Source organism: Artibeus jamaicensis, unplaced genomic scaffold, assembly GCF_021234435.1.
Source record: "Artibeus jamaicensis isolate MK-2021 breed Jamaican fruit bat unplaced genomic scaffold, CSHL_Jam_final contig_233, whole genome shotgun sequence".
Taxonomy (NCBI): Eukaryota; Metazoa; Chordata; class Mammalia; order Chiroptera; family Phyllostomidae; genus Artibeus; species Artibeus jamaicensis.
In genome coordinates, this window is record NW_026521486.1 from 33,147,082 (window position 1) to 33,160,576 (window position 13,495).

Consider the following 13,495-nt stretch of genomic DNA (forward strand, 5'->3'; position numbering starts at 1 on the left):
CCGTGAGAGGAGGCAAAAGGTCATGTCATTCATTGCACACAACTACCATAAACTCGAAGTGGAGGGAGAAGGGGGAGATTATGGGCAGTATGACTTAACTTGCCAAATAAAATACACCTGTGCTCTTGGGAAGAGCTTATAATGTATGTAAGCATGGGCTCTAAAACTAGACTGGCCTGGGTAAAACCTTGGTTCTCCCACTTATGAACTATGACCTGGAACAAGTTATTTAACCTCCTTGTGCCTCAGCTCCTTCCCGTGTAAAATGGGATTACTAATAACACCTCAATGAAATACTGTGATGATTAAAGGAGTTAATATGTGTAATATGCTTAAAATCTATATAAGTGCTATATAAGTGTTATCTAAAACATTATTCTTGGTAGAAAAAGCTTGCACACAGTTAAATGCCCATAGAAATTTTTATCTATAAGGCTTTAAATGTTGAATGAGAGTATTTAAATCAAATATGACTACCAAAGATTAGTGTCTCTTTCACAACTATTAGAAGACATCTGATTCTCCTTGTTGATTTAACCCCACGTGTATTTAGGCAATAACATCAACAAGTGGGCATATCTCAGTACTATGCACATTTATGATGCATAATGATTTCCTCAGAGAAAGCAAAAAAAAGTACTTAATAGAATCAGAGCTGTCTTTAAAGATATGGGGATGTGTGATGAAACATTTTTGTTTGTTGGAATCTGGTTCACATCAATGGCATTGTCATTCCCGAAGGTGAAGAGGAGGAGAGGCTACAAAAATGTGACATCCACGTTGGCAGCCATGTGGAAAGGCAAGGGTGGCTCTGCTGGCAGCTAAGTGCCCTGCCACCTGGCCAACAAGTGGATTCCATGTATTTGTGTTCCTCTGACAGGCCCAAATGCCTCATTTGTGTGTCTGCTGTCTAAGCTTCAGCCAAAGAGGCAATGCTGCCTTCTCTCTTCTCATCTGTGAAACCACAGTTTCCCAGTGATCCAGATCCCAGGATGAGAAGCCAGATGAATTATTCTGAGTTTCAAATTCTGGAATAGGATACACCAGGGAATTGCTGAATTACCAAAACAACAGCATGAATGGGGCTGAATTAGAAATGATAGTGTAGTCACATTAAAAACTACAGTCTCTATGAAACAGATACTTCTACAATATTGCCAGTACTTTAAGGAATACTGGAGCCCAAACTCCAGGATTCCTTACTGGAATAGAAATGGCAAAGAAAAAAATGTAAAAAGATTTATTACGGTGCACATCTTCAAAGTATGCTGTACTTCTATCCGGAAGAGGCTTTTGTTAGAAATGGTACGACGTCTAACTTTTCTGCTAATTTTAAATGTGTTACCCTAAAATCATTCTTATATTTCCATGTTTTCATTTTCCCTCAAATTAAATCATAAGTATCTCAAAAGCAGAATTCTTGAGACACAAAAGATAGCATATCTTTCACTACCTACTGAAATCAATTTACTTCTAAAGAATTCTAAGATGGTAGGAGTGAATCTTGTGTATGGCTATTAAACAGATGATCATTGCAAAGCAAAGGGCTGAAGCTAAACTATTATTAGAAGGCTAGACTGGTCAAAAAGTGAGTGTAGGCGCAATAGTCCACGAGAAACCTACCATTGGATTGTGCTGAGAAGTGGGAGTCCTATGGCCACAAGTCTCTTGCGTCAGCAGAGAAACTGGCTGAAATTCCTCAGAGTGAGGCTTGTTGGAAAAACTCACATGCAAGGGAAGGTGAAAGGCTGGGAGCCCGTCACTCTCCTCTTCTTCCACTTTCTGTCTGCTTGTCACCATGGCTACCTCTCCATCTGCTTCCCCATACGGAGAGGCTGGTCGCTTGGAAGACATCCTGGAAGGAACAAAAGAGGAGAAAATAATGAAACCTCCACATAAATCCTTAATGCCGTCATTGTGTGGTTAGGGGCCATTGTAACAGAAATGCCTTTCTGGGCTGGCAGAGAGCAGGAAACCATCCAAATACCACTGCAAAGCACACACAGTCAGAAACAATGGCCAAGCAGGTAGCAACAGAACAGTGCTTGTTTGTTGGGAGAATAATACACTAATATAGCACTCTCTTGTATTCTGGCTCCTTAAACAAGAGAATTCACCTAAGAATACTGCATAATGAAAGACCATTCCATTTTAAAGAAAAGAAAAATACCCATCTAGTTTTACACTTTGATAGACTTTATTGAAAACAGAACATCTATGAATAGCAAATACAGTTGGGAGTTAAAAGAAAGGAAATAACTAAAATGTGTTTCACCAAAACTAGACAAAATAAATAAATGATTGTCATTATAAAAATTTGCATTTAATTTAAGGTAAGATTATTGTGAAATACAGGTACTCGTTATATGTAAACCTCAGAACACACGATAGACAAAGAAGTCTGATATTTGTTTAAAGCTTAAGAATTGAATAAATTTTATAATTACTGTAAATCTTGAAACATTTGAGAATTTTTCTTCCCTAAAATTCTAAGTCACCCAATTGAGACATTTAGTTCTAATATCAAATTTGCAGAATAGTATTAAAAGGTGAGAAAATAAAAATATTTCAATATTATTTTCATAATTCTATGACAGATTTAGATATGACACCACAATTATTTACTCCTCAGATACCCAAGTAAAAAAAAATCAAATAAGCATGTTTTGTTTGGGTAAGCTACTATCTATATGACAATACAGTTAGATAACTGAACAAAATTAAATATTTTTGTAATTACATCTGATTGAGAATATAATCAGAAGTAAAAATATGTGGCAATATTTTAAATAGATTTCCCTTTTCTTTCATTAAAAGTTTGACAGATGTGTATATAGTTAAAATTTTTAATAAAAAATAAACTCTTCTATTCACAATTTGATCTGACCTTGAAAAATCTATGTTTTGTTCAACAAACAGAGTGTTAACAGAATCATCTATCCTTATCCAGGAGAGTGGGGTAGGAGGCCGGGTATTAACTGACTACAATACCACTTCATATATATTTCACTGGTTTTTACATTTTAAATATAATACAAAAAAGAGATGTCTCTAATCTTGCTTGAATAATGCTATTCTTAGCACTAGAAGTTTCGAAAGAAAAGTATCGGTGTACTGAAGACATTCTATTAAGAAATAATAAGACTGTAGAAAAAAATAAGAGCTCTGGAGGCAGACAAACATGGATTAAAAAACTCCACTACTTAGAAACAGTCAGACTATCTCAATTTGCTCACCGTTAAAGTGGGATGTGATACCTACTTATAAAGCTTTTTGAGAATGAACTGTGCACCATCTGAAAACAACTTGTAGACCATTTATCACAGAGTAGATGCTCAATAAACCATAGCTGTTGTCTACTTTAACACACATTCTAAAACTACAGTATGACACACAGCCTTATCCAAAAACAAAACCACAGAACTCCAAAATTAGGAAATCGGATTGCTTTCTAGGACTTAAACTATAAAGTCAACATTAAATACAAAGGCTCCTAATAAAGAAATGGTCCATGGCCAGTCTGACTGGATAATAAACTGACCAAAGGTATGGGCAAATGTGAAAAAGATATGTTAACAGTAGGGATCTTGAACCACTGAAGAACAGAGAAAGAAAAGAAAATACTGGTGGCTACCATGTTAAGCACTGCCTAAAGAAGTAGACTGACCCAACACATTTCAGATATCCTTAACTATTTCTAATCTTATCATAAAGGTTTACTTCAAGTACATTCAAGGATGGAGAAAAGAAATCAGGGGCTGGAGTTAACAGAATTAGAATAATCTTAGTCTCATTGGCAACATCAAATCAATACATTAAATTATACACACTAACTCTGAACACTGGGGATATTTAACTTCCACTGGCCTGCTCCCATGCTCTCCAAGCAAACTTTTGATTCCCATATTGAAAAAAAATGGGCTGACAGAATAGATTTAAAATACATTAAGGTATTTGCGATTTATAGGAATAAATCAATAAAAGAACTTTTAGTTATTTCCTGGTTTCAGATGCAGCATGACTTCAAGGAGACTTCTCACGGTGTGCAAGCGTTATCATTCTTGCTGGAATTACTAAGTTGGTATTCTGGTGTCTGCCTCAGTCTTATGCACAGTCTCATACTGAAAATTCCTGAAAACTCCAGGCTGTTGGCAAGAGCCAGTCTCCAGGTGATCAAAGCAGAAAGCTGGGTTATCCGGCCTTTTCTAAGTTAATACACAATTCTACGACTTTCAGAAGGCATGGCCATTTTGCTGGCTTTTACATTATAAATATAATAAATTATTCATAATAAATACAATTATCCATAATATAATTATGAAAAGTAAAGACTAAAAGTAGCCATTAGGCAGACAAATATCACTACTCTTCTCAAAACTTGTAGTCACTTCAATATCTAAATTATCTTTATGTACAACTGGATAAACATTCTATATAAATATTTATATCTATATAAATACATATAAAGTTTTATATAAGTAAATATTTCTATGAAGCAAAAATTGCAAAGTCTAAAACACTGAAAATGAAGAAATTATGGTACTAGAAAACAACTGATCCTGAAATGTGGCGTATTTCACATTTGTTTTAATTCTATTTTCAGAGACATAAAATTTCTTAATGTGTTGAACTTAAGAGTATTTTTATACAATTCAGGTAAAAGATTTCTTAAAGATTTTTTTAATTAATACAATAAAATGACCATAGTTATAGTTAAATAATAGGCTACTAATTAAAAAAATAAAATACTTAGCAAATTATGTACAGAGATATCAATCTGCTCTGCTTCTCAATATATTGATAACAAAATTACCAATAACTTTAGATTCTTAAATTTTTGTTCATCTATTAATGGGTTTCATTTTGGACAGAGAAAAGCCTCATTCATTTCTAAAAACACTAAGAAAGCACTGCAAATTTCCATATATTTTCTATCTGGGATGTGTAGGGATCCAATTCCTGCAGCTTAAGCTACAGGGATGTGATGCAGTGAATGGGTACCTGGAATACTCTTATGTATTAATTCAGAGGTAGTTATTGTTACAACCGTAGTAGGTGCTAGACTTATCAATGAACAAAACTCAGACTTCAGAGAAATTGACATTAGGCAGAAAAATATAATCCAGTGTGAAATGAACTAGTGGAGCTAAGATGACAACAGTAATCTTTAACTAAGTTTTGTGTGTGGACAAAACTTAGAATACTTGTTTAATTCCAGGGCAAAAGGGAATTTCAAATCATTAACAACTGACTGATCACTGCCTATGAATGAGACGTTTATCTACTGACAATTAAAACATGTAATTCAGGCCCTCTACTTTAACAAGTTTATAAACCCATTGACAAGATTTTAAATAAAAGGAGAAAAATTATGAAAGGCAGTTCTAGTTAAGGGTAAGATGACATTACAGCCAACAACCCGAGGGCTTCCTGAAGGCTCAAGCATCCTAGAATGCTTCAGGGAATGGTTGACCAGTCTGGGGTTTGAGGGAAGAGAGCACAAATTGGAAACTTTGAGATAAACAAAGAAGGAATTTCATGTAGGAAGTAATAGAAAAAGCAAAGATGCAAAGAGCATTTGAGAAAGCACAATATGAATTTGTTTCAAGTTTACTTTAAAAAGGGGGAAATTGAGGAATATGGACAAAATCCCATCTCTAGTCTGCAACATTCCTATAGTTGCTAAGTTACCTAAATGGAATAGATAAGAAATGGCCTCCCTTATAAGGGGTAGCTTGCTTTTACAAGGAGCTTTTTCCCTTTACTTGCCCCTGTAGTAATCTTCATAATCAGGCTACTCTAATCCATATGTGAAAATAATTTTAAAACTACTGGAGTCCTCTGCTGTTGGCTACAGGTTGTCTGGGTGCACAATAATCGCTCTCTAACCAGGATGTGCTCAACTGTATTTAGACATGGGTAGCAAAATGAGGGGTAGGGTGAAGGGTGTGGGGCTGCAACAGAAAAACCAAACCAGTGTTTTTCAACCTGGCTGCACATTGGACTTACATGGAGATGTTTAAACAACCATTGTTTGGGTCATACTCCTTGACATTCTGTTATTATTGGTCTTCGAGTGCACGCAGGGTTATCAGAATTTTTTAAAGCCTTCAGTCTTTCTAATGCACAGTCAAGTTTGCAAATCATTTGCCTTAGTTGAAATAATGCCCCTCACCCAAGATGCTGGAATCCTAATCCCTGAAGCCTGTGAAGATGTTACTTTATAAGGCAAAAAGAGGCTTTTTGCAGATGTGATCAGTTTAAGGATCTTACTATGAGGAGATTATTCTGGATATTCTGGGTGGGCCCACAGCAACCACAGAGGTCTTTACAAGAGGGCAAAGCAGGAGGGTCATAGTCAGAGACATTGAAAGATACTGAGAGGCTTGCTGTGAAAATAGATGGTGGGGCCATTCACCAAAGGCTGCAGGTGGCCTCCAGAAGCTAGAAAAGGCAATGAAACAGAGTCTTTCATAGAGCCTCTGGGAATGGGCCCGACAACACCTTGATTGTAAGACTTCTGAGATCCTGAACTATTTGTATGAACTTGTGATAGCTTGTTAAAACAGCACCAGGAAACAAATACACCACTCACTCAAATGTATCTCTTTCAAGGTTGGTATTTTTTTCCAATCTGAAATCCTCCTACCTCAAACATGAACTTGCCTGTTCCTCACTGTATTTAGCTTTCTCACCAACATCACTTCCCAGTAAGGCCTCCCATGATTATTCCCCCTGAACCAGCACCTTCTCCCTCTATTGCTCTATACTCTCTACTTTGTTCACAGCACTTATCATCACCTGAAAGTTTTCATATTTATTTCTTTGTTTATTATCTGTCTCTACCACTATAAGATAAAACAGGGTAGATTTTGTTTTTGCTCATAGCTACTTCCCCAGTACTTAGAATCATTTCTGAAAAGAGCAAGGCTTCAATAAATATCTGTTACATGACAGTTACTAAATAAAACCAGCAACTCCCTCACTATTCTCCACGACTAGGGGTAAGATCCAGTCTTACAGGACCAGTATAGATAGTGCTTTTAGATTGTCAGAAAAAAAGAAAATGTAGCTCAGTGATTCCATAACCTTTGTAAAAAATAGTTTCCATGGAAGTGAATTGGTAAACTGTACTGAATAATATTTTAAGGTATTGTAAAAACCTTATAGTTCTTTCTAAAGTGGTAAAAGCCTATAAAGTGAAGTAACTGTAAAAATGCAGCATAATAAATTATTAATAAACTGATTATTGAGGAATCCTCTACTATTACTTTAAACTTTATCTGTTTAGGATATGTTCTTTGCTCTAATTATCTTGGAAAGTGACAGGCACAAAGTCTAAGAATTGGTATATGAAAGAGACATAAAATGGAGGACTCAGAATAATAATTGCTTTTCTTTTTTATAAGTTTATTTTTAAAGCTTTTTACTTTCTCTAGTTTTTAAAAAACTTTGGTTAATTCAGAGATAAAGTACTAGCAAGCAGTGCCTTCTACTGGCTATTCTTTTGGCATATTAATATTTCTTTTAAGGTTTGCAGCTTTGTATTAAAAAATTGGCAAAATTATAAGGAACAAACTCATATTCTCACTGTTCTACAAAGTGAGTGTAGAGACTGAAGTCACCGCAGTTGAAGTGACTTCACCCCACCTCAAGCTACACCAACTCTTCTTGTCGCCCAACAAAAACACTGAACCTGAGTGTAACCTGTGGCATTTATTCAATATTTTGTTTTTCCTTCTCTACTTATTAGTATATACAGTATCTAAAATTAAATACGAGTACTTGGAAAGCAAAAATGTTATATTTTAATGTCTTAAATTTACTGTGACACTTAAAATGTCTTTCATTTAATAAGATTTTAGTAAGTACAGGTCTATTTTTTTACCACTTCACCTGGTCTTTCTGAGATTAATGCTAAGTTTATAACTGACTACATGATAAAGGTCTTTCCCACTGCTCTGTATTTTTTCCCTAAGTAGTCTAATCCCTTATGCTGAATGAGATACAGTTAATTATATGGCAGCACAATCCCTAGCACATGGTTGGCCACTGGCTGTACTTTTCTATAAATAAATGAATGAATTGAATGAGCATTTACTTTGTGCTAGGCAAATGATCTTTGTGTCATGAGGAAACAGACAATTTAGATATGAAGACCCTTCTGCTTTACCCTTACAGCAGGACAGTTTAGATGAAAATAGATAAATATACCCACTCATCTGTTCATTCATTAATGGAAAATAAATAATGAAAGAAAATTTATGGAAAAACCACCTTGTGCCTTTAAATAGGAACATAATTATGAAATCAATATAGAGTATTTAAGGTAAATTAGTTTTTATAAACATTAGTACTATAATGGAGAGATACCATCTTGCTAAAATAATAAGAGAATACTACAAATTACGAGAATTCAACAGGGTGATAAAAGATGGATTAGATGTCAATAGAGAGAGAAGAGGAGAAAATTACAGAGAGGAGAAATGACAATGGCAAGTAAAAATGTATAGAAAGCTATGGGTTAGTGAGCAGGATAGTTTGGTTAAAATAGTAGATGCTCAGATGCAACTAAGTAAATGCAACTAAGAGCAAAAGGTAGTGAGCATATGATCATGGTTTTTGTTAAATCCTATCAGGTTTAAATGTCTAAACAAAAATTAGAAATGAGTCCTAAAGGTAGTAGGGAGCTGGTGATGGCTTGTGAGTCACATAATAATATAATCAAACTTGTATTTTAGAAAGAATATTTCTCAGAAATTAGTAGACGATAGAAAGTTTAGGGTGGGAAGCATAGATGGAGAACAATGTGGTGAGATATTTCAAAGATAAAGAGATGACCTGAATGTATAATTTAGAGAACACTGCTATGTAGATAAACATATCAATTAGAAAGAAAGACTAATTTGTAGGGGAATAAGAAATTCAGTTTAGAAGTAAATCTTTGTTGAATGCAGGATTAAAAAAAATTGCACATGATCAGAAAATGCAGGACTTCCATGGAAGGAACCAAGGCTATGAAGTCTTTCATGCATAAGTACAGAGCTAACCCATAACTGAAATGATTAGTCATTGACTTGTTCTATAATGCTTCGAGTCAGTGTTTTTATTCTTAAAAGAGAAAACTGAGTCATAAAGTGGTTAAATACCTTTCATCCTTACAGCACTTGGTCTTAGCATTATCAAAGTTAGCAGTTAAGAGCAGAATTGTCTCTCCCAGGGAAAAATAAGTAGAAAATAAAGCAGAGGAGAGAATAATCTGAATCTTGCAGTTCATCCCATCCTTTGGGAGACCAGTGTATAGAAAGGATTGAGCAAACAAGATGTAGAAAGAGAAATCAAAGTGGTAAGCGAAGCAGCTTAATTATTCTCTAAACAATTCTAGAAAACTAAATATTCTAAGTATGAACTTTTATAATGCTGGATCATGGCATTTATAATTTATAACTCACTGTTTGCTCTACTAAATACCTGTTTTTAATGGTTACTTTCTCATTTTAAATTTTAAAGCATAATGGAAAACTTTAAAAATCAATATGGGATATTACAAAATAAATAAAAAACTGGCAATCTTTCATATGAAAAGAGTATACTGTTTTTCTAGAACTTATGTGTCTCAGGTTTTTCTAGCAGTGGGACCATTTCATCAGGACATTTACATTTACTTGTCTGGTTAATGTTGACAGGAGAAGGTTAATCAAGACGAGGAATGAAATACTACTTTTTATCAAAGATATTTTCACAATAGACTGTTATCTGTCCAATATGGAACATCAAAGTAGACATTTAGCATAAATGAACAGGTTTTGATTCAAATGAATGAAACAACCAATACTTCTATGTGATTTACACAAACTTAGCATATCATTTTATGTAAGAAAAAATCAACTTCATTACCTTTAACTATGAATTTCAACTGTTGTTCATATCTTATAGTTTGGTACTTTTCTTTAGAACATGTTTTGACTATCTTCATTTTCCTACAAGTTCGGAGACAGCTTTGTGTTTACCCTGCGAACACTCCATGTATATTTTATAACCAACTCTGTCATATATAATGTTCAGAAGCTATTTAAATAGAAAATTGATTTGTGGTCTTAACATTTTTCTCCTCTTTTCTCTAAATCTTCTTTGCCATCAATTTCTGATATAGAATATGCCAATCTCTATACTTCTCTCCCTGTTGCTTCCCACATACAATGACTTCATTCATTATACTGTTATTTAGAGGCATCAACAAGTTCATCAGATCCTGGCATATACTACATATGGAAGTAGAAACACAGATTTCATATAAATACAAAAACAGGTAACAGAGAATACTAAATAAGACTAGACTCCCTTTTAAAACTCACTATATTTTCACCACAGTAGACCCTTATTTCAGTGAGTATTTATAAACAAAACTTACCATACACACTGAAGACTAAAAATAGAAGTAATTTTTGAGCTATAGCTACTTAGGAAGAAATCTGTTCCCTTGTCCTCAAATACAACATGAATTTAAATTAAAAATGTAATAAATATTTAAAAGGTTTAAACTGTATTTAAAACTATGTTTATTAAAAACATAGTCACCAAGAATTTTGCCAAGGCTGTTCCTTGTGTGCTACTTTGTGTTGATCATATGTTTTTAGACTTTGGGATGTTCTCTGCAATGAAGTCACGCAGTTCATCACTTTTCTTTTTCTCTGAGAACAGCATCACTTTTAACTTGTATACCACCTGTTTGCCCTTCTATTTTCTGGCATCTCTGCTCTTACCAAATAGCTTTCCCCAAACTAGTTCAAACAACCAATGAGTCAGAAAATTGAGGGAAGAATTAAGAAGAAGAAAAAATAAAGAGGTACAGGATTCTTCACAGAATGTGTAGAAATTAAAAGAAAAGAAGCAGAAGTTAAAGAGTGCTAAGGAATGAATCAAAAAGAAAATTTAACTCTTGTTAGTGCTTGAAAGAAATAAGTGCTTCTTTATTAGTTGGACGCAGGATATTCCAGCAGTGCTTGAATAACATAACTGAAGTATGCAATGAAATTAACTTTATAGTGTCCATCTGTTTTTGTTTTCTAATGAAGGGAGATAAATACCAAAGGTAAGCATTTACGAAGTTTATGATAGTAAAATTCCATCTTATAATGATTCAGAATTCAAAGTTTTATTCCTTTTATACTTTCTTTTCTTACTGTTTTAGTAATAATTGTAAGTTGTTATAACTTATTCCAATGTTAAAACATATGTTAGTGGATGAAGACCCACAAAACTCGTATAAATAACAATATTGTTTTATATAAGTAACCTCATAGCTAAGCTCTAAAGCCCAAACTTACCTAAATAAATGTGTCTGCCAGCTAAAAATTCTGATGTTTATGTTATATTGTATTATTGAAAAATTAATCCACACTTGCTAAAGGCTTAAGACAATAATATGCTCAATATATATAAAGATATAGAGATTATTAAATTTAATTAAACTAGTCCCATAGTGTTCTACTTAGAAAATATAGAATTAATTATGAGTCTGACAAGCTGAAGCAGAACTAGTCAGGGGAACTTCCATAACTGGTGAATACAAAGTCACTTTTATAAAAAGAAGAGCTATTAAGCATTTTTACAGAATTCTAGATTATTTTGAAAAAGTTAATCAAAAATTAATTATCAAAAATTTTCTCATGATTTACAATGTAAGGCAATGGCAATTAGCAGTCTCTACTTAAAAAATAATCCACTTTTATTTGACTCAATAATTGTTATAATTTTATTTCCTTATCTCAAACACTTATATGTGAATTATTGAATATTTGATTACACAATCTTTTTAATCACCAAATACACTAACTTCAATCAAATCTATAGAAAACAATATAAATAAAGACTTTTAAATATTGAAGAGAAATTTCTTTTAAGTTATAAACAAATGACAAAATACATATATTTAGAAGAAAAAATAAAAATTATAAAATACCAATTTGCTGCAAATTATTTAATCCATGTATTGTTATAGATTTGTCACTAATCAGAAACAAACAAAATAATATTTAAGCCTGAGCCATCTACAAGGTAAAAAATGTCAAAGGCCTTTTGTTCTGATTATTTATAAATTACTTTGAATCCTCTAGCATTATGATTTGTGGTTCTAAAAACTTGTAATTATAGTTAGAGAAGGTATACTTTTTAAGAAAATAAAAAGCCTTTTCCATCTGAGCATGGGTTTGCCTTTCTGACAGCTTTAAGTCCACAGGATGTGGAGGGATGATTTAAATTTTACATCAAAATTGTGACTGCACTGGACTTTTTTTCTGCCTTCTCAAGGGAGGCATTGTTCTTGCCTTTCCGTAACCAGGCATGACAGCGCCAGACTGGAGTCATACGGCTGGTCTCTGAGTCAGCGTGAAAGTGCTCACCTCCTGAGTTTCCCCAGATGCTCGGCTCCTTGGAAGTCTGAAAGCTGAGCACTGAGTAGCCACCTACTCCAGTCCTGGGACAGATAGGGAATCGGAGGGGGAATCTAGAGATTAGTCAAAACTGTGTCTTCCAATGCATGCTGTCCAACTCTTTTAATAACAGTAAGAATAAACAACAACAACAACAAAAACCCATACATTTAATAGGAGTGCCATTTATCTAGACAGAAAGTTGGGACAGATTTGTTAACAAGTAATTGTATGCTTCTGAGTTAAAGAAATAAAGTGAAAAAATCAGAAGCCTTTTGGATGTGTCTCAGACATGTGGTTGCCACATGTATAAATTTCAGGTTAAAGACAACTGGATAGAAGAGTGAAAGAATATTGTATGAGATGCGTATCAATTCTCAAGATCTCTGCAAAGGTGATTTTAAGAACTGTCTGCAGAATCCCCGCAAAGGAATAATCTTTACTGCTGTCTATCAGAACAATTGCTAGCAAATCAGGGATTCAATTTCTGTTGTTCTATCCTTGAATGAATCTTACATGGAAATTTGAGAGTATCCATGTCTTGTGTATATGTGCAATCCTATGTGCGTGTATGTTTGTGTGTGGGTGTGTGAGAGAGAGAGAAGGGGAAGGAGGAGAGTGAGCAGGCACATAAGGAGGCAGGTAGAGAAGATGCTTACAGCATAATGATATGTTAATGGGAATTAATACTCTCTTTTTGTACAACCTTGTTATTAAGATTTGGACATCACCATTTTAATTTAGTCCTAATCATATACTAACATTTTTTATTTATAATCAAATTTAAACCCTTTGGTTGGAAGTTTTCAGCATTTTAAAGGAAAAACTAAAGAAGTAGAAATGAACACCTTTTCAATTTTTTAACCCATACATAACATAAAAGAAAAACGACCCAAGGGAAATGTAACATGTAACTATTACTATCATAGTGAATAATATAAACCTGTAACTTTTTCTTTCTAAAATAATATCAGTTATTTTCCATGTTATCTTCATGATAATATGTGCATAGCTACATGTGTTCATATGTTCACACACATGCAATAACCTATAAAAACAGTTCA

The 13,495-nt window shown here is 33.8% G+C and overlaps 1 protein-coding gene across 14 annotated transcripts in view; it reads right to left on the minus strand.

Moving 5' to 3' along the window:
• The window catches only part of SOX5 (SRY-box transcription factor 5), a 929,786-nt gene that overhangs the window by 325,163 nt on the left and 591,128 nt on the right, over window positions 1-13,495 (minus strand). For 12 of the 14 annotated variants that reach the window (XM_037144816.2, XM_053661997.1, XM_037144815.2 and 9 more), the window contains one exon: window positions 1,624-1,855. In XM_037144816.2, coding sequence (XP_037000711.2) covers window positions 1,624-1,854 — 231 coding nt within the window. In that variant the 5' untranslated portion in view covers window position 1,855. The remainder of the gene's footprint in view (window positions 1-1,623; window positions 1,856-13,495) is intronic. The other 2 variants (XM_037144820.2, XM_037144819.2) reach the window with 1 other exon arrangement.